Genomic DNA, 22,334 nt, shown 5'->3' with positions numbered 1-22,334 from the left:
TTAGACCTGCTGCAGAGCGTATCAAAATACAGTAAAGCTCAGCCTCGGCGCAGTTTGGCTGTCTCGGTCTGTCAGTCGTGGACGCCGTCGTGCAGAGACTCTCTCCCGAGAAGGTGATCGGGGACGCAGGCTGCCCGCTGCAGTTACGGCTCAAGCCCGTTCTGTGTTGGGAAGCAATCAGGGTAATTGCTTAGAACGCAGGAGCCCATCAAAGTACTTTTCCGTTCAGTGATAACTAAGGAATATGTTATCAGTTAGTAGTGGTAGATATGAAAACTTTCTGGTTTTTAAAACATGTAAGAACCCTGGCAGAATTGACTGGAGATCGCTGGTTGCCCGTAGTGACTGGAAAACCGTGCAGTGTGTGGTAAATGCCAAAGGCGAGAAAAGCGTTAGCGCTTTGCATTTTATCTTCAGTGTTTCAGTCATTCGTAGGTAAAACAAGGGAAGTGGTTGCTAAAGGATAGGGAAAAAAAGTAGTAGATACCAAGCTGCCCTGAGTATCATGGAGTGATAGGACAGAAGGAGCCAGGGTAGTCTCTGGGTGTTTAAATCATGACTTACGGTAAGCAGGCAGAGAGAGAGGAAATTTCTTTCAAGTTTTGGAGATATATTTCATACAAGGGCCAAACTTGATCAGAGCATGAGCTGCACATGCAGTTAAATCAGAAATTTCTGTAGTTACCAGCCAAGAGTAAAAGTTGAAAGAGTGTCTACACTCCGTTACAGTATTAGTTAGTTTTTTGCTACTGTGGAGTAGCTATAAAATAGACTTTATATCAAAAATCAAAGCACATTCAGTAACTCTCTTCAGGTCAGCTCAGTTCCTGTTCTGCCAGACATTATGAGACTTCAGAAGGGCAGGAGGGAAAAGCCGTAGCAATGCAGGGAACGATGACAATATCTGTGGTCCCTGGCTGCAGGAGGCAGTGACTCCGAGCACCAGATGCCCAAATGAAGCTTGCTACATTCTGTACATAACAAAAAATGAGTATTTGTAAATTTTTTTCTGGTGTTTTAGATGTAAAGTAGTTGTGGCCCTTACTCAGGAGCCAAATAAGACCCTAGCAGTAAATAGTTTAGGAATTATTTAAGACCAAGCTTTATGCCATGTGATTACTCCAATAATGTTGCCAACCCCCAGGCTCATGTAAGAGGCTTATTTGGAAAGTCAGAAGACCAAACTAAACCTGTCACTGGGGAACGTTTGCAAAGGAGGACACCTGCTGAGAAGGTTTACAGTGCAGAATAAAGGCAATAATCCAGTGTATCTTGTGAGCAGCCTTGATCAGAAGGGCCGCCCTGCGCTCCCAGTAAAACCTTGAGGGCCGCATCGTAACTGTCCTGCAGCAAAGCCCCTTCTTTGTCTCTCCGCAAAGAGTGGTGTGTCACAGACAGGAGCAACACTTGAAATCCCTTTATTTTACCGGGGGTTATTGGTATTGATCTCAGCGCAGGCTGGAGTTTATTTTTCCGGTTGTTTTCTCTGTTTAAGTTGGAGAAAGCTTTCGCAAGAGCTGTTCAGAGTTGTTAAATAAGAATGAATGCATTTCCTCTGTTTCCCAAAACCTGAAACGATGCTGATCTGTGTTCTGGTTGGCTGTGTCTGGATGACTGGAAGTACAGGGAAACATAATGGAACTAATATAACATACCTAATGCCAAATGGTCATCTTTCTAAATAGACCTACAACTTACTTGTGTTGTATGTGATAAAATAACCTTTCCACCGTGCGTCATGAACTGCATTTTCTGGGAAAAGTGTTTATACTGCATTGGTATGTGTATGTTCTTCATAAGCAGCTTTTTTGTCTGTATTGACAGGTCTCACCAACTCATAATCGTCCTGCAGGGAGTGGAGAGCAGAAACAGTCCCACACAGTTCTTTCATCACCGCCTAGAGTAGCATTTGGCTTGAGGTATGGGACCATTAGCTCCTGCTGACAGGCCAGCAGCCTCCAGACCCGGAGGGCATTTAGTAAATAAGATGTCAGTGGCCAAAGGAACAGAAAAAAACACACCACCAACCCTGATTGCAGTTGTCAGGCTGTTTCTTACTAGAATGCTTCAGAGTAAGGGCTCTGGACCTATTTTGCTTTTCATTACCATCAAAGGCAAAGTCCGGGGGAAAAGTGAGCTGTTGCGAAATGACAAAGGCAGGCTGTGAAGCAAAACTGCCGGCCTTACGCCAGGCACGTCTGGAGTTCAGCTGCGGATCTAAATTGCCCCATAAAGCGACGCTGCCCAAATTCCCTGCTCCAGCTGAAGCATCCTGACCTTCATTACGGGGCTTTGCTTTTTTCCCCTGAAAGGCTGGGCTGTCGAGAGTGTTCATCCCCATCCAGTCGGTATGCCATTTGGTTTCAGCTGAATTATAAGAAACCGCATCTTACAATAAACTAGATCAAAACAAAGCTTTTTATACCTTGTCTTCCTAGACATAAGCTACATTCACTTCCATTAAAGCTGATTGCCTGCTTTAAAAGTGTTCGAAAAGTTATGTTAAAAAATCAAAGTGTGATGTTAAATTTCTTACAGTAAAGAAACTCCTTATTTCTCACAGTCGTAAAGGCGACTGTACCCTAAAATGAGACAAAAGGAAGATTTCACGCTTTTCATTTTCTTCACGACTCTCAGATCATTGCGTATGCTACAAACCAAACTTAGGATCTCCCCAATTCATGGATTGTGTCCATTCATGAATGTTCAGTAATCAAAAAAATGCATAGGTACGCAAGAGAGGAATCACCAGGCAATTCCCATGGGTGCTATGCAGCATGTAATATGGATATTAAGCAATTCTGTCTCGACAGTTATTTAATTTAAAGATGCCAGGACGGAGGGCACTGCTGTAGCAAGCGTTGGGTTACTTGTTGTAGTATTGCTCCTCAGGTTTGCTGGCTTGCTATGTGTTGAATTAAAAAAAAGTTCCATTTTAACAGTTTGATCATTTTCTAAGCTTGTGAACTTTTGAGTGTTGTTATAAGATGGAAAACATGACAATCATTACAGCTTTAAAGCCACTACTGCCTTTCCTTGCTGACTTTGGGGAGGACAGAGAAGGAGCACGGATGAACGTGCTGCAGATGAGGGCAAGGGTTAAAACTTGATTTCAGTCACTTTTTGTTGTTTTGCAGTCAGTGAGCTCAGAGCAAGCCATGCAGGAAGGACTGGTAAAGCATCGGAGCCGGTAGCTTTTCCCTTCTGCATAGCGGCTACCTGCTGGTAGTCAAGGTCCGCTGCTCAGAGCTATGCAAAATATTTGTACCACAGCTCTCGAGCAAAGAGGACTTAGAATCACAGAATGGTTTGGGCTGGAAGGGACCTTAAAGATCACCTAGTTCCAACCCCCCTGCCTTGGGCAGGGACACCTCCCACTAGACCAGGCTGCTCAAAGCCCCATCCAGCCTGGCCTTGAACACTTCCAGGGATGGGGCATCCACAACTTCCCTGGGCAACCTGTTCCAGCCTCACCACCCTCACAGTAAAGAATTTCTTCCTGATAGCTAATCTAAATTTCCCCTCTTTCAGTTTGAAACTGTTACCCCTCATCCTATCACTACACTCCCTGATAAAGAGTCCCTCCCCAGCTTTCCCGTAGGCCCCCTTTAGGTACTGGAAGGCTGCTATAAGGTCTCCCCAGAGTCTTCTCTTCTCCAGGCTGAACAACCCCAAGTCTCTCAGCCTGTCCTCATAAGAGAGGGGCTCCAGCCCTCGGATCATCCTCACGGCCCTCCTCTGGACCTGTTCCAACAGGTCCATGCCCTTCCTGTGCGGAGGACTCTAGAGCTGGTCTCAGTACTCCAGGTGGGGTCTCACCGGCGCAGAGCAGAGGGGCAGAATCACCTCCCTCGACCTGCTGGCCACGCTTCTTTTGATGCAGCCCAGGATGCTTTCCGGACTTTCTGCCTGACGTGACCTGGACTGCACTGTAGAATAGCTGTGACTGTCCATTACGGCTTGGCACTTCCTGCGGCTAAAATACCATTTATCTAGACCGGGTTTAGCCGCTGGCTGAAGTCAGGGCTGTATGTTCCTGGGATCAGCCCTGGAGCAGAGGAGAGGGCTCAGCAGCTGCTGCAGAGGCTGTAGAAGCCAGGTGAGGAGATGGGCTGGTCCCTCCGAGCTGTGGGGTCGTGGCCGTGTGTCTCTGCTTTGTAAGCTCCCGCTTGACTCAAAAACAACCCAAATCCCTTTGAAACGCTGCGGGTTCTCTGCCTGCTATGCTCCATTGGGATTGTTGTCCTGATTTTAGGGTGATGAAGCAAAGCTATGAAAGCGTCTCGTTAACCAGCTTCCCTTTCTCTCTGACAGGAAGCCTAGAGGGGAGGGGAAAAAGTGTCGGAAGGTCTATGGGATGGAGAACAGAGATATGTGGTGCACTGCCTGCCGGTGGAAGAAGGCCTGCCAAAGGTTCATCGACTAAGGATTGAAATTATGCAGAGGATTTGGGGATGGGGGAGGACAACAGCAGACCCAGATCGCTGCAGCTGCACTGTATCACTTCCCACTTCCCCTCCAGTGATGTGGTGTTGGGAGGGTTTTTTTGTTGGTTTTTTGGGGTGTTTGTTTGGTTTTTTTTTTAAAAAAAAAGCTTTGTATTTCAAAGTGAAGCACTTCTAGCCAAGGAGAAGCACTAATCAAAACCTGTGTGGAGCAATAGAGAAAAAAAAAAAAAAAGCAAAACCAAGAACATACAACAAAATTCTGTCTTATTAAGTATGGAAACCAGAGCAGCTATTAGTGTTTTCCTGTAAAAGAAAGGAAAAAGTTAATTTTTTTGCTAACTCTGAGCTACTTGCTCCGTAGGATCATTTTTAACCATTTCAGTCTCTGTGCTGTGAACGTCTGTATTTGCTAAACTGAACAATTTTTCCTTTCCTGAAACGAAGATCTCTTTTTGAAAGCTTTCTAATAAACACTTCTGAGTCGTATAAGCTACAGTTTACTCAACAAAAGCTGTACTAAGACTGGAGACTGCAAAGTAATTCTCCTGATACAAATGATCATGATTATATTATATTTTTGGAAAGGGGGCCAGGGGAGGAGTTGGGATTTTCTTTGGTTTGTTTATAGGAGAAAAGCAAAGTCTGAGTTTGCAAGAAGGACAAGCAGCGCTCCTGGAAGGTTTTTAAACCAGGCACAGACCGGTGGAGTGGAACAAAGTAATTTAAGTACCAAATTGGATTTTGATCCTCTCGAGGAAGAAAAGCAGCAACGGAAAGTCACCAGCCGATACAGTCGCAACAAGAAGTTGAGGGAAGAAATCCAGCGATGCTTGATTGAAACCCGTAAGAATATAATGGGGCTCCAGTAGCTTTTCTTACCGCTCCCCTGTTTCCGAGGGAGGAGGGAGCAGTTGGACCAGCACGTCTGTTGCTGCAGGAGGCCTATAAAGAACTGGTAAATGCAGCCACCAGGATGATATGTAAAACCTATTCAGGGACACGATCCAGCCCAGCAGTTCTGCTCTTGCTCCCTTTTCTCTTATTTGAGAGAGTGTTGTTAAGATAATGGTCTGCTCAGCTTTCCCCACCTCCCCCCCCCCCTTAAAGTTACTAAGATTCATTTGATGCAAAAAATTGGTGGAGAAAAAGAAAATACCCCCTTTCCACAACATCATCTCAGAAAAAGAAGTAAAACAGCAAAGGAGCAACGTATTTATGGTAAAAGTCCATTTCTTGGCTCATTTTGATACGCAAATGGCCAAGTTCCTCTACTTGCAGTACTTGGATAGATTTGGGTACTTTAGTTTCTCTGTCCATTAGAAATTATACACCGGGATGCGGCAAGCTGGTGTTCTGGCTCAACTTGTATCGAATTACCATTAATTAACAATTATTTCAGTGCAAAAATAAAGTAAGGATTTATTAGGGTATGAATGTATATGATTAAACAATACTTGCCTGTTAAACAAAACAAGACACCTTAAAAAAAAATCAAAGACAGAAGCAAAACTTCGCCTATTAATAGAGGCGTGAAGGCCCACAAATTCCTCGATTATTTTTCTTTATACCATTTGAAATGAGACCAGATTTATTAATTTTTTTTTTTAATTATGTAAGCCAGCTCATTCGCACTGCAATAAGGGATTCTAAGTATCCAAACAGCTTTCTGAAATCTGGCCCAAAGTTCACTTGATAGCTTTATTAAGCGTGCATCGCTGCTTATGCCCATGTAAAAGCACAAAATAACAATGCAGATATCTAGAATATACGCTACGAAATCAGCAAAGTGGTACTGAGGAGTAAAATGTGTAACAGGAGCTACCGAAGGTTATCATCTGATTTTCTTTGAACAAGTTAATTGGGCAATCAGGTGCCTAATTTGAGCATGCTATTTCTGCAGTTGTTTACAAATTGTGTAATTTACATGCACAAGTGGCAAGACATGCTTGCATGCACGCAATTACTTGATTATTTTTTGCCCAATTACGTTCCTAAGTCATTTAAAAAAAAAAAAAAAAGAAAAATAGACTCTGAAATCTAGTAAGACCCTGAGATATAGATACACATGTGTGTGTATGAGTATTTTTTTATATATATAAAAAACTATATTATATAGTTTTATATATATATAAAAATCTGGGATCAACAGAGAGAGGAGGAGAAAGACTGTTTTCTTTATAAATGTAAAACAAGACACTAAAGGTCAGTGGATATACATAGCCACTGGTTTATTGTCTTTCCTCTTAGTAAAATGTGGGTCGTGGGTTTTCTTTGGATGTTGTATTTTATTCAATTTCCGTAGTAACATACCTCCTAGTAATTCACAGTCTTTCATCTTCGAACACTGAGCTTGCTGACAGTATAGTTACTTTGGTAGAACTTAGAAAATTTGGGACTTCTCCAAGATACTCCTGCCAATTTGCCCCTCCATTTTTACAAGCACTCCAGGACTAACTATAAAGCGTTCCATAATTAATTTGACTATTGTTAGTCTGACAGTATTTGCCTACGTATTTGTTGTTCCCTCCTTTTATATTTTCCCTATTTGCTTTGGAGGATTTTTTTGAAAATTATGTATCAGATTGTATATTGTTTCTATAATGTCATGGCATTGTGAGCACCTTTCCTGAGGGCACTTTACGAATTATTGTAATAAGATTATTCTTTATAAACTTCTGCACAGAAGAATGGTTTTGTTGCCAGACCAGATTGCCCTCTGGTAAAAATTTGATACAGATTTCGTAGCGGCACAAAAAGCCACAAATCATCAAAATGGGCTAGAAAGTTGGTGTTAACAAAACAGAGGACAGAAGACAGCTGATAAATCCTGCCAGGACAAAGCTAAATTACCAGTATTTTTTACACAACTTTAATCAGCAGTTTATATTAAATCAGTTTTGCATCTTACGGCTGTGGCATTTTGATTCAAAAGCAGGCACTCCCCGAGTTACCGTGTCTCGTCCGTGGCCAGCGACAGCGAGAAGGCACGGCCGGCTGGACCTGCGTGAAGCGTTCACTTGTCGCTTTGTGCTTTGGACTCTGAATACTTCACGTGGCACGAGCATTTCGGCGCCCGCCGAGGTCCCTTTCGGCCTCCTGTCACACCCAGCACGAACAGAAATGTCAGCAAAGCCTTTCCCGTGCTGGCAGAACCGAGCGGAATCTGGAATAACCTCTTCCACTTTTCAGTCTCTTGCTTCAGTGTTGCTTTAAGCTGCATCGCTGTCCTCCTAACGTCCGATTCATCTCAGGCTTCTGCACCAGCCTCTCCAAAAGAGTCAGATTTCTTTGTTTTCCCAAGGAAGAGCTGGCCTGAATGCTTTGGTCATTTATCATCATCGAACGTGCCATTCCCCCTATTTTCAGTGTCTCTGTGGGAGGTAGGTCATTGTCTCTGACCTCCTGGTGAAGTCAGAAAGAATGGCCTGAACTATCACGCGGTCTCTATATGCTACTGGGATTTGGACGTGGGTTCATGTATGTCAAGAGCCAGAGCTTCCCCTCAAGATATAAAAATGGAAGGATCTATTTTATTGGGTTTAACCACTTATTAGTATTGATGCTGGTAACAGAAATTGCCAGCATAAGCATCAGAGTGGAGATAAACTGTATAGATCCCAAATATTTTTCTTCAGGAGTTTTCTTGCTATAGCAAAGCTATTTCCCACTTCCCCATCCCCCAAAAGATCTGGAAAAGGAGATAATTTTAGAAGTGGGAAACTTTATTGGCAATTTTTAAAATGTGGCTGTGCTCCAGCTGCTCCTGTATGAAGCTATTGGATGTGAGAAACTCGGACCATCTTAGTTGTACAATGCTTTCCGCCCAAAACAATGTGCCTGATTCTCTAGTGCCTTGCACAAATGTAACAGGATACACAAGATGCAAAGTGAGCAAAAACTCTGCCATTCCAATTTGCAGGTTTACACTTACTTTTAACCAATACCAGTTGTCACCTAGCAGGTACCCATTGTCGTCTAAGCCAGACCTGTAAGCCCTGCTTGTGTGATTGAGCTTAGCAGAATGCCTGTCTGTTGAATTACTTTTTCCGAATCATTAGGTTGGTATGAACGTTGGCTCTCTAATGAGCTACAGATTCCTTGCACCCATTTACTCTCACCAGTGTCACTTTGTTCATTCTTTCTCCCCTTCATTTTTTAAGGTAACGACTAGGTAGGCAACACAACAGGAGGCAAAGCTTTAGCCAGAAGTTCTTGTAGAACCTGCATGGAAGAACGGATTCCAGCTCCATGCAACATCCCAGGTGTCCTTGTCACTGACTTTATTTTTTCCTTCATTCTGATCTAGTGCGTCAGGATAGTTTTCTAGTTCTTGCCATGGTCCGGGACCAGCTAGAGTGGCCCTCCTGAGAATTCAGGACAATTGCTCGAAGTGTGGCAATACAAAGCAGTTTCTTTCTTCCCCTGCCTGTAAATATGTTGAAACACCATCTCAGAAACAGGAAAGCTTGCTAGCCATGTGCGGAGACAGAAGAGGTTGCCAGTGAGGTCTGTTGGTTCAAACTCCAGTCATCTGTTGGAGAAAGTTGTGCTGCGCCTTTTCTTAGAAATATTTTGGTAAGGAAACATTTGTAAAGTCTCATCTTGGTCTTATATTTACACTTTATTCAATCTTCCTGGAAGGTGGTAGCACTGCAGCTGAGACCTGTAGGGAGTATGGGATTTAAGTATCAGGATTTTTCTGGTAAATAACTGTGGGCTGATGCAAAGCATCGTAGCATAGATTTTGTTCTGCTCTAAGTTCAGGAGAGTTTTATGGCACCTTTAGCAAAATAGCTAGAAAGTAAGTCATGAGCAAAAATTAATCAAGCTGAGGGTTTAAATACATTCTGTATCTGCCAGACGTAAGTGGCCCCTCGTCTGCATCTGCGTGGAGCTTGAAAAGCTTCAAGATTGCAAAGGCGGCAATGTGCAGCTAGAGTGGATAGTGCCCGCTTGAGCTGGGTTTTCCGTCTTAGACTGCGTACAGTGCTTTCGCATTGACCGTGCTCCCTCTTGCTGCTATCCAAATGCAAGATTAAAAAAATGTGTATCTTCCACTTGCAACTTTTTTGAGTTTACTCCTCAGTATGAAAAACACTAATCCCGTTCTTTGTGCTTCACCCAGACCATTTTTAATAGCAATCCAGAAAAACCCTGGAAACAGAAGTCGGTCTGTTTCTGATGGCACCAAGCAAAATACAATATGGTTTGCTCGTGCGCTTGCTCATGCTCACAGCAACAATTCGTTTGGCCAGTTAGCTGATGGAATGTAAGGGAATGGATAAATTTAGTAACAAGCCAGTGTTCTGCTTTTTTTTAATACGTCTTAACACCAAGAATTTTTTTTGCTACTATGTTTGAATCTGAATGTGAGATCTCTCATATACCCTTGAGGGAAATTAATTTAGCAGTAGAAATGCTGTTTCAGCTTTCCTATTACTTGGGCGTATGCACAAGATTACACTAAATGCGGTAGGCTTTTGAGATTAAATCCAAATTCTTGATGTAATTCAATGCTAAAGATGGACTTGAACATTTTAAAATGTTTGAATGTTAGTGTTTACCATTTGCCAATCCTCTTAAAAAAATCAGGTTTGACTTTGGAGTCCTTATCTTAGTATGTTACACCCTGCAGCAGTTAGTGTATGATGTGCAATGGTCGGATAAACAAAAAGTACCAAAATGCCTGTAAAAAACTGCCTCGGGAAGACAGAAAAAAAAAAAAGATAGTTAATACAAATTTCCTCAGGGAATGTAAGAGGGCTGTAAAGGCAGGATGCAGGTTTATTTGAACGGAAGATGTCTAAGAAAGGGATTATTTTTTTTTCTATTCTGGGCAAAATTTAAAGAGCAGTATGTCATTAAAATTAAAACAAAGCACTAATTAGTGAATATGGTCTAACTTAATGCTATAGCTTATAAAGTTCCAAATAGAAAAAAAAGATGGTAGATGATTAAAAAATACATAAAATGAGCTTGAACCGTAAACTAATTACAATATAAATCCATACATTTGTATAAATCTTTTCAGGATCTACTGTAAATATAAAGGCTTCTTGTTCATATAATTGCTTGGTAGAAGCATACTTTGTCTCTAATTGGATTGTTTCCTTAACAAATTACTCCAGCAAGCAAAAAAATAATACGTTAGCGTGGTATTCTGGCGGTGTTGAGTACTCCACTTTGCAAAGTGCAAAAAGTCTACATGAAATTAAAAGAAAACATCCCACCACTTTTTTTTTCATATCTGCAAAGGTATCAGCTTCAGTAAACCCAAGGTTTTATTGAACCATGTTAAGTAGTATTATGAAGAAATACATATGCAAATTCTCAAATTTTTCTTTTTTTTTTTCGTATGCAAAGAAATTATTCTTGGTCCATAATAATTTTTCCTATGTCTAGGGAATCCATTCTGCAAATTCCCAAATATTTATACTGTAGTGAATAAAAATCACAACCTTCAATATTAGGACCTAAAAATGTAAATAGCACCTGGCATCAGAAGTTTTAGTATCAGCATTTAACTGTAGTAATTAATTCGTAGAGTGATGCCACCACATCCTTCAGTGGAGAGGTGCACATAATCTGTAAATTCGCAGGTCTGGCTGCACAGAGGTAGAACCACTGGTATTCCACAACAAAATGTAGGCTTGGACTCATCAGAGCACTCAAATAGGTGTTTTAACTTCACTTGCAGAGTTTGTTGCTGAAACTATCCATGTTTCTAAAGTTAGGCATGGATTTTTATGCTCCTCTGAAATCAGGCCTTGGCAAGAGCAGACACTCTTACGGCTTTGTTTGAAATATGCACTTTGTAAGACAATCTGTCTTCTTCTGATTTTATGCAATTTATCTTGTATTTAGAAGACCAGGCAGATTTAGAAAATCCTTTTTTTTTTTTAATTATTTTTTGCATTGCAAAGGGAAAGTGAGAAAGACGACAAGTTGAACTGTACATTTCAGCATGTGAAAGCATTGCTTAGGTTGGTAAAAGGTGTCCATTTGCCATCACGCGCAAAGGAACTTATTTGAGCGCATCAGAAAAAAAAAATGCATGACAAGCAGGTCACATTATATACATTTATATAGTTCTGTCTGTATGCCCTGTACACTCGACACTCCTCCAGGCAACTGGAGGCATACGAGCTCTGAGTATGCAAGGAAATAAATAAGTTTACCTGAGAACTTTCAGAATACTGTGCTTTTAAGCCACAAGTGATGTTGTCTATATGTGATTTTTAGTGTTAAAAGAAAATAGACAGTAGCCTTATTAACAAGGTGCAATACTTACAAAGGGCTAAATTACGGAAACAAGTAGTGTGTGTTTGTACATCACTGCAAAATGTGCACTCTTTTAAAACTGACTTTGATAGCACTGGGATCTTATTACCTCTCTGAAATGATAACGTCGGTATAATTTTATAACCATTTTATTGTACATTATGAAACAGGATTTGGGATTTCCTAAGAACCAAAAAGAGAAGAAGGAGGAACTGTAAATCACGTAGAATAGTGAACAGTGGTATGTTGTTTTACATGGCAGAAGTAACACAGTAACAGTTACAAATTCAGGCTTACTGAAAGAAAAAAAAAATTGTCTTGCCCTTGGTTACAGAGATAGTTTAGTCTGAAATTTCCCGTGGTATCATGAAAATGCCTACTTCAGTGTTCGATGTTTGTTTGTCTCTTGCATTTTATTATTGGGTTTTATTTGTTTGTATTCTGATTGTGAGGACATTCCTAAATTATCAATACTTGGCTTGAAAATTGTATTCTTTTGAAAATAACTTTTAAAATTGAGAGATTTCTTCATCATACTGTACAGTCTTGAGTGAGATCATACAACATGATCTGCTCCAGCTTACGTGGAGGGTTCATGCTTGAGCCAGCCAGGTAAGACCTGGAATAAAATCGCTCAGAATTGGATCCCAATAAGAGGAAACCAGTCTTAAGCAGAAAATTACAGAAGTGTTTTGGTTTGATTTTTTTTATAAATTGCAAGCCTGATAAAAAATCTTGTTACACAGTTAAGAGCACAATGCAGATAGCATTGTACCTAGCTGAGCCCTTGAAGCATTACAGGTTTTCTCAGGAGACTTGCAATTATTCCCGCGACTAAGTGCATTGATTAGGACTGCTCACACGGTTGTAGAACGAAGGCATTGGGGTTTCCTCTGTGTCACTATTTCCACTGTAATTGGGAGTGTGAAATTGTGAATCTCATTTTCTGAGTGCTCGAGAATTTTGCTCTTAGATTTTGCGAGAGGGATGGATATGTACCTAGGCACACTTGCGTGGCTGTTGGAAGATGTTGGCTCAGTTTCCAGTAATACCAAAGTGGCAGTACTTTGGATGTGTCACCTAGTGACAGATTTAAGAGCTGTTAAGCACACGGTATTCAGCCTGTATGTAATCCATCCTACAGGAGGAGGTTTCAGAATGGGATCCAGGAGAGCCAACCTGCTGTGAAGGGAGTCACCACCGTAGCCCATGTGCTGTCAGCAAGTGCTGGAGCAAGTGCTCTACTACTTGTGTCCAGCTTGAGGGAGGTGGTTATCTGCATTCACGCACGACCCACAGTACAGAATGCTCTCTTGAAGAATATTCTTTCTTTCAGAGATTAAAATAAAACTGTTGGAGAACTTTTGTGATACGGAAGGTCACTGACTAAATTACAGTATTGTCGGAGCTGAAATCAGAAGTGGTGGTTTCCCTCCTTCCAGAGCCATGCTGCAGCTCCCTGACTAGCCGGTGGGAGCATGCTCCTGTCTGGGCTCTTCTGGAGCCCTGTAACCTTAACTCTGTCCTTTTCCCAAGACTTGCTGGAACCAGCAAAGAGCCCTAAAACCAGGCCAATGTGAGTTTGACCCCCAGGTAAAGGAGACTCTTTCCAACTCTTTCCCAACTCTTCCACTTGCTGAGTGAGTGATTTATTAGCCCCATCACTTTCCAGTGGCATTTCTAACACAGCACCAGCCACCTCTGCATTTGCAAGGAACCAGATGTTATCTTTGTTAGGCATGAGGTTTTGGGAATATTATTTTAGATTTAGATCTCTACATTTCACCTAACGCTGTAGTTCAGGTTAAGTTGGCATAAGCTTGAGCTGCTGTTAAAAGAGCTGTGCCTACCCCCTGGCAGAGACACTTCTAGAGAGAAACATCCTGGGTTATGCTGGCGTGAACCACTCCTAAAAGTGCAGGTCTATATAAAATGCCTAAAAGCTAGGTCATTTTATGGCTTGCTGAGTTCATACCTCTGTTCTTCATGTGGCAGGCATGATAATACTGCCTTTATCCCACCCTGGCTTGGCTGGAGTCTCATTAAGGGCCTGGAGTTGCACATACTCCTACAGCAGCCAGTTCAGGAGAGCTCCGCTAATGGCTGGTTGCTTAGCACTGCTAGAATACCATTAAAACAGCATTGATTTTGATATGAAATGGGATCTGTAAGGGAAAAAAGAGGATTTAGATCAGTAATCCTACGTGCAATGAGTCTTAAGATTGCATCTTAACTGTACCACGGTTTTGCTAAGCAGATAATGGAGGAGTTAAGGGGCATAAAAAGGAACCGTATTGGACCTTGCTCCTCCCCTGACCCCAGGGGCGTCCTGGAGCCCGTCTGATGTTTCTCAGGATAATCTCAGGCCAGGCAAGGTTTATTGGGGGGTGGGGAGATGTGACCTCTGTATGAGATCTCTGGGCCACAGAAAACCAGGGTGTACTTCTTATCCAGACATGGCAGCAAAGAGGAGAGATCCTCGGCTGCTTTGCTAGTGCAGTTTTTCAGTCTCTTTTTATTACAGCAACAGTGTAATAAGAATGGGAACGCTAAGGAAAAGGTAAAGGTTCATGTAGGAAGATAACTGTAAGCGTCAATTGCACTATGTTTTTTTTAAACTCTTTGAAAAAAAAAGCAATTATGTTTTCTTGTAATCTGCTACTCATATATTATTTCATCTAAGGAAAGTATATCCATCACAGAAGGTGGTGAATTTAGCACAAGTTAAGCAGCTGTAGCAAAACAAAAGCCCCGTTGACCACTGTTTATGAATATGGGATTTCTAATACGCTCTGCTTGCATGAGACTGCAGTAGTTAGATCCATGCATCCTTTTGTCTCGCTTCAGTCACAAAAGGGAAATATCTGCCCAAATATATTGTTCTTCCTTTGTTTCCTATCAAATATTGTTTTGGAGAATGTAAAGTAAATTTAAGTTCTTTTTTAAAAACATTTTTTCTGAGTTACTATTTTTAGAACCAGAGCATTTTCTCTTTCACTCATTGTAAAATTACTGAGCTTTAATTTGCTCTGCATTGCACTTTATCTATTTCTTTACTTGTTGGGCCATGTATTTTTGATGTACTAAACAATAAAGGTTGTGTTGATCTAGTTTTAACTAGAAATTTACCGTGAAACTGAGATGTTTTATAAAAATACAAGGTCCATAAAATACAGCAAAAAAACCTATTTAAGTTAGAGACATTTTTAATGATACGTTGAAAAATATAGCTTCTGAAATGATTTACCATTTGGTAAATTCGATACATTAATGGATAGCATGGTTTTAAAATGGAATATGAATATGCAGGAGACAAAGTTCAAGACATTGTGTTTGCTTATATGCAAAACCTGCATTAGTTTAATTGATATGGGTCTTAAAAAATTACCCTAATCTAGTTTAAAGAAGTATAAAACTATTTAGTAAGCAGGGTTAAGATGAAGAGAGCTCACAGAAGAGTTGAAATCGGTTAAACTTAATTACCAAAGAGATAATTTTTCAGTACGCTAATGCAATGCTGTATAGTCTGAGAAGCTCCTCATCTCTGGAGGGGCGACACCACCAGAAGCTGTACGTGAGTTTGCATTTTCTTGCTTTACACAGTAGCTCTCCAAACTCTTACACTTACAGGCCCACTTCAGGTTGACAACAGTATTTCCATTTGTTTTTTCCCCTCTAATATTGGGAACTAGTGTCCCAAAGACAATCTTCTTGTTCCTAAATGAGCTAATGAAGAACTCATCTTCCCTCTGGTTTTACAGCCCTAATACCCTTGGATGTAATTTAGCTTAAGAATTTTTAGATGCCCGTTTCAACACTTCAAACAAAGAACAGCTACTCTGCCCCAGCACAGAATCCCTTCTAATTTTATGGAGTATATTGAAAAATAAAGACCTTTTTTACTTTTACTTTGTCCAAACTCTTTATTCCAAATCACACCTAGAAAAGTGGAAGTCTGCAGTGACTGGACAACAAAGCACACGGCAGTAAAAAGGGGTGAGAGAGCAAGACAGCGATGCTCTCATTTTCTTCCCTGGGTGAGTCCTTCCTGGGCTCCCCTCTGCCAGGCTGATGAGCGCGTGCGTGCACAGACCACGCACAGCTCTGAAGTCCTTGACACGGCAGTGTGAAATCCCTGGTTTGTCATCCCAGAGTCCCCAGTTCCTTTTAAGAGACGTTCAGACATTCTGCTTTTTCATTTCTACATCCATAGGTGAAAGTAAAAGGTAGCTGCTGCTCCAATAGCATGAGTACAGTCTCACCTTGAGTTGCAAATGTATCATCTTATTTTTAATCGAGCTTCAGTTTCGCCTACAAAAGACGTGCAGGATCCAGGTATTTCTGCACACTGTAAAGCTGTTGTGCCCTTTCAGGGACTAAGAGGAGTCCCTGGAGCGTGGCAAGTGCACTGCCAGTGGCATGCAAGCTGTGTGCTTAACCTTGGTGAGCACCATGATACCTGTGCTGAAGAGAAAGCACAGATTAATGTTACCTACACCTCCTACCAGAAATGAGTGCTGCACAGCGCTTCTCAGGTCTTGCAACTGTGAAAAAACTAAGTTTAAAACCTTTGCACTCAGCACAGGGTGTCTCTGAAAACACAATTTGCATTTGGCTGAGGAGCAAGAGCAGTTAACAGGCCTACTCCAAGGTGGCAGTCTGTCAGGCAGCACCAATAACAGCGCTGTTGCCTGGCTAGTTTTCTCTTTTCATGTATGATTGAAGGAAAGCATAAAAGAGAAGACTTTTGCATGTAGACAGTACTCGTTTGCAATCTGATTTAATTCTGCCCTCTGGGGGCAATCTGTGGGCCAGCACAGCAGATTTAGATAAGGTATTTCCACACCACCAGTGACTCACACATTGCAAAACCTGTTTCTTATTAGAAGTAGGTGCTTTTTCTTTGCTTGTTCTTAAGAGAAAAATTCCACGGAACAATAAAATGTCACCATGCAGACCTTCGTTGAACTCTCATTGTGTCCCTGTGGCGCTGGCAGCTGGGGAGAACTCCAGAATTAGAGGACCTTGGCCATAACGCATCAAAACGCCTCTGCAGTCTATTGCCACTGAAAATGTTTTAGTCTTATATAAAAAACATACAGACTTGGGCTCTCCAGAATTCCTCTAAGAATTCTGCTGTTACTTTATATGAAAAAAAGTGTTAAAAGCTTTGTGTTTGCATCTGAGTCGATTCTGCCTGCTGAACCAAGAGCACTTCCAGTAAACTTCAGACACGTAGGGAGTCATTCTCAGTGCAAGTCATGATGCTCCAAACGTTTCAAATCTTCTTCTTAAATTAAAAATACCTGCAAAATTAGCAATGTGTATATTAATGCCTGAAAGTCAAGGAAAAGAATTGAGATAAATACTAAGAAATATGTGCTTGCACTTGAAACTTAAAAGAAAGACTACTGAATTACTAATTTGCTAAGCACTAGCTCCTGAGTTTGTTAATGCACTAAACCAGCTTTGGACGGAGTAACTTGTTCTAAAAATTGAGAAGGAACGCTTTTTCCTCAAGTTATTCAAGTAATTCAGGTAATGAATACTTTGTTTCTGGATTTTAGAATGAGCAAATGTCATCCTCTTGCACTTTTAATATTCATTGTTTGTATGGAGAAAAATATTTTCTGATTTTCGTTTCCCAGTGAATTATCAGTTCACTAACTACAGGCAATGTTTCTTCACTTAGATTGCAAAATATGCTTTGATAAATTTACCCTCCTCCTTGTGAATTGTGATTATCTGATTATTATATTTTTTCTAGTTTCGAGCCTGCTTTTGTGCAATTTTCATAGATATGATTGAATAAACATTGCAAGGAAGAATCTAAGTAATCTAACAAACAACTGCATTAACCCTTTTTTTCCCGTAAGTAAAAATTAATGAAGAAACATGAAGGTGAAGTATCATGAACAAAGTAAATTCATCGCTGAATTAAATATTTATAGAACATCTTGATTAGTAAAAAGGAGTGATCTTTGTTAAAGTTCCATTTAGTAGCAAACTACTGTGTTTTATTAAGTATCACAAGTGAGAAAGCAATTTTTCTTCAGAAAAAGCACAAATGGAAAACTAGATTAAAATAAATCATTTAAACCAAGGTTTTTCTCCTTGTCTTTAAGCCCATCCTGCCTAGTACATTGCTGTTGTTCATTCAGGGATGCTCACGACAATAGACATTCCTCATGGGAAGCAGCTAGGTTCCAAAGTGTTAACTGAAATAAAAGCAAAAGTGAGCAAACTCGTAGAATTTTCAAAATACTAGCTCAGCTATTGCCAAAAAAGCAAAAAAGCACTACTCGCTACTGAACTATAATTTCAGCATTTTAGAAGAATCACATTTTAATCTAACTCTCACACCATAGTTAAAACCAGATTTCTGTTGGTTTGCTTGTTTATCTTACAGGGCTTATACTTGTAAATAAACCTCAGAGCAGGGTGTACCAATACTCAGAGGACCACGGTTGAATTGGAATCTCTCAAAATCCCAAAATCTATGACATGTTATTTCAAAAACAACAGTCTTTGAATGAAAAACTACTTAAAATTATCTCCAAAAAGCAAGAAGAAAAAGAAGCTAATTATTTGGGAAATGCCATTCAGCTACCATTAACTCACAAGCTGTGTGTTTAACTGCTCTCCTGGAGCTTTGTCAGGTTGTGTTTTTGTTGAAAGCAGGTGGTGATTAAACTACATAGCAAAGAACTTTCCTTTGATCTTTGTAAATGAATGTATACGTACAAACTATGCATTTTCGTACAGCTGCATACTGTATCTTGAATCAATTCAACCTTTTCCCCTAGGTTAGCAACCCCCAGACTTCAGGAGCTGAAGCTTCTCCCATCTCCTTTAGCATGTATTTGCCTCCTGTCTTGTTTCTGTTCTCCAAAAACCCGAGACGCAAGACGGAGGAGTGCTGAGATGCAAGGCCCCAGGAGCAGAGTGTCTGGTGGCCTGTGGCCAAGGCAGGGACCTGGCACGCTCTGGGGGACCAGTTTGGACTCCCGGGCGCAGTGTGGCCAAGCAGAGAGATGTCGTACCGTGCTCGCTCAGCCATGGCTGCTGCTGCTCCAGCCCCGGCACCTCTTGCACATTTGCTCAGCGTCTTGCACGCTTGGGCAGCGGAGGGGGACCAGCAGCTGCTCTCTCACATGGGGTCAGTAGGAGTTTGCAGCAACACTAGATGCCAAGAGGAGGCCACTACGAATTTGGTTTGCAGACATAATCCTCCCTCTCGTGGGAGTTTTCAGCCACCCTACCAGCCCCATTTCGTTCTTACCACCACTTCTCCACGGCACTCTGCAGCACACCGCTGAGGGAGCAGGGATGGCTTCTTGGGGTTTGTGGTCTCACAGTTGAGACCTGTTGCCCCAGATGATACATTGCTCAAAACTCTCGGTCCTCCATCCTAATCATTGACTGGACTTCAGGGCTGGGGTGTGTAAGAGGCAAAGGATCAGACCTTGTTTTTTGTGTGCCATCTGTTGGAAGGGAGTAGGAAAGATGAAAAATGAATGACTTGACTTGTTCTTGTTGCTGGTGTAATTAAATAAAGGAAAAAGGTATTGCATGCAACATTCTTACTTCAGTTTTGGGTTGTTGCTGTAGTATACATCAGCCCAGTCTGGGCAATGAATGAAATGTATTTCTTACAGTTTATTCTACAGCAAGAAAGACACACAAAAAAAAAAGCATTAAGAATATCCTTGCTTTAGAGTAAAGCAAGCCTGGACTCAACAACAAAAAAAGATCTTGTTTATATGCAAACTATTTAAATATTTGTTACCAGTATGAAGGCAGTAGTATTCTTATCTATCCAGAGGTGTGCACTCATTTAGATTATATTTAATTGAAAAATATTTTTACAGTCTGTATTTGTATTTGATGGGCTAAGGCCTTTGGTTTTATATTCTTTACAAGAATTAGTGTGGAAATTATGTTTTCCCATTTATTGAGCTACCTGCCCATGCTAGTTATCCATTTGCATAAAGAATATTTCCACTACTTCTGAGTTTTTTGGGTTGTTTGTTGTTTGGTTTTTTTTAAACACTGTCCTTTTAAAAAAGATGCAATGCTTTTTGTATGTTGCTCAATAGAAGAACATATTCCTTACCAGGGTCTCTTCAACGTGATCCACAGAACCCGATGACTTGAAAAAAAGGTTGAGGGCAGGTCTTCAGTGGTTATCGGCTGCCATATCTCCCACAGCGGTGACCATGTGTATCAGCAGAGGACCTGTCCCCAGGAGGGTTACGCAGAGGTAGCCGTAGGGATGCTCGGTGCGGAAGGGGAGGCTCTCTGGAGCTGGCAGATCTCCATTACTTGGATGTGGCCTGTTACAGCAACAGAAAGACACTACCACATTTCTCTGCAATCTGCAACTGTCCCGGGGGCCTGGTGTAGCTCCAGCTGCAGTCCCGCAAATCAAAGCTCTGACTGCAACCGTCAGTCCTTTGCTGTCACTTACTATCACAAAGTTAACTTTTTAAAATGAGAAAGAGCTTCCAACTCTGGCACTAATGGAAATACTGAATACTTTTAATATATATATATTTGGAAAGTATTTGAAAAAAGTGTTTTGTCTTTTTTTATACAACTTTTAGCCAAATAGAAGTATTCTGATTATTACTTCTGTGGATACCTGTCCACTTGTAAATAAACTCATATATTCAGGTACATGAACCTGAAGAAAAAAATAATAAAGACTGTTCACTGGCTATGCGCTTTGCTAGCTGTTGATTCCTTTGTACGTAAGAGGTAACTGTTCAAATGTGGGGTGGGTTTTTTTTTTATTTAATTGTTGTTCCTCTAAAGAAAGAAGAAGAAAAAAACTTTTGACTTTGTTTTCTCTTTTCTGAGTTAATACAAAGATTTTCTAACTTTTTACTGCAGAAATGGATAAATACCTGGTGCTATGTGAATTTGAGTCAAACTGGCCATAGCAGACACACCAGTTAGAATGCACTTTTCCTGTGGCACACAATGTATTTTCTCAGAAGGGACTTTCAAAGGACCATCATCTGTTTACATTTCTTCTTGTTGCCCCAAATAGTTTTGAATATTGAAATAACTTCCAAAAAATAGAGAAAGTCATGATCCATTACTGATGCGAAGAATCCTTACATTTAGGTATCTATGACAGGTTTGTACAAATACCATTTTAGAGATAGTTGAAATATTGGGCTTTCATACTTTGTAATGCTTTGATGTTACAATAAATATGCTGTTGCTATCTAGTCTAACCTCATTGTAGACCTGTAACTTCCTGTTTATGGTTATGTCATGAATTGCACTGGCCATTCAGCCAAATACTGACTGTTCAGCTGAAATATTCCGACTGTTACGATGTCCACAAAACATTAATTAAATGCACTTGTATCTGACTACCGTGGAGTATGTCAAATTATTCATGTAATAAAACCCTTGTGTATAACTTTTGCTGCTTGTTTATGTGAACTTTAGTTCTTTTACAGCTGTGAATGTCAGTCCATCAACCAAGGACCGACACGAGTCAAGGACAGCCTTTGCATTGACTTCATTACAAACAGGACTGAATTCCTTCCCTTTGATCAGAAGGCAGGTATTTAGACACCATAACGTGAGCTAAGACACCCAGGACAGGAATGCAGCCCTTGAATTTTATGTTTGGGCCCTGTGAATTTTAAGTGCAGCCTTTAGCTAGTGACTGTATGGTTTCCCACTTCCAGGCTCATGCTATAAAACTGGTCTTCCTGATGCATTAAGCTCCCAACACTTTTCCTATCCTGCTCTTGCCTGGCAGTGGAGGAGTAGCCTCCCTGTTCACAACTAGGAACACTCCTGATGATAGCAAAGCTTCGTTTGGATATGCCTTTCTCATGGTAAAGCTAATGAAGCTTTACCATGCAAGTTGGAGAGATATTCGTGAAACAGGGAGTACCTTGTTGAAGAAAAAAAAAAAAAAAAAAAAAAGGGAAAATTATAAACTAGTACCATTTCTGTCCAAGTTCTCAGATCCCCTTCTAGCTTTGTTAGGTCATATTTAGATTTTCTTTTGGCTAATGCATTCCTACCCACTGCTGCAAAGCCACCTCCAGTATAAATAGCAAGGCTATTAAATTTAATGAGCAGTTTAATCACTCTTCTTCGGTTCGCATTTTCCTCCCTTCAAGCAACACCTCACCACACACATGCATACTCGGTCATCCATCTCTAGTAAAGAAGATCTCTCAACTCATCTGTTCTCTAAGCCAGAGGCAAAACAGCTCAGGCAAGGAGACCCTGCCCTGCTGCCCAACAAACATGTATCATCACTAACAGTCAGGCTTCTCCAAAGGGTCCCTTCCTGAACATGCATTTAATCCCGCAGATACCGGGCACTGCTGGAGTGAGGGATGCTCTTTGTAGCTTCTGTTGGAGGAGTCTGTTGACTTCGTAGCCCCACTCCTGCTGGGCAGGTACCCAAAGCTGTCTGACTTGTATCATTAGAGTAGTTAATCCTACGACTGATTCCTCTAGATATAAAAAGGAAGGGATTTGACATCATTGGCAAGGAAGTGTTTTAGTGGTATTTCAGATAAAATTCCACTAATTAAATGCCACTTTAAGAGATAATAATCTCTG

The 22,334-nt window shown here is 41.0% G+C and overlaps 1 protein-coding gene across 5 annotated transcripts in view; it reads left to right on the top strand.

The window, feature by feature from the left end:
• Positions 1-21,165, top strand: part of ZNF704 (zinc finger protein 704) — a 116,325-nt gene extending 95,160 nt beyond the window's left edge. The window contains exons 8-11 of one of the 5 annotated variants that reach the window (XR_010070039.1): positions 1,825-1,919; positions 4,315-5,403; positions 7,381-7,828; positions 19,849-21,165. Coding sequence is in view for 1 of the 5 variants with exons in the window: in XM_063327103.1 (XP_063183173.1) it covers positions 1,825-1,919; positions 4,315-4,426 (207 nt within the window). In the remaining 4 variants the exon portion in view is untranslated. The other 4 variants (XR_010070037.1, XR_010070036.1, XR_010070038.1 and 1 more) reach the window with 4 other exon arrangements.
• The last annotated feature ends 1,169 nt before the right edge of the window (positions 21,166-22,334 follow it).

This window comes from Chroicocephalus ridibundus, chromosome 2 (assembly GCF_963924245.1).
Source record: "Chroicocephalus ridibundus chromosome 2, bChrRid1.1, whole genome shotgun sequence".
Lineage (NCBI taxonomy): Eukaryota > Metazoa > Chordata > Aves > Charadriiformes > Laridae > Chroicocephalus > Chroicocephalus ridibundus.
This window is presented reverse-complemented; position numbering and strand designations above follow the sequence as displayed.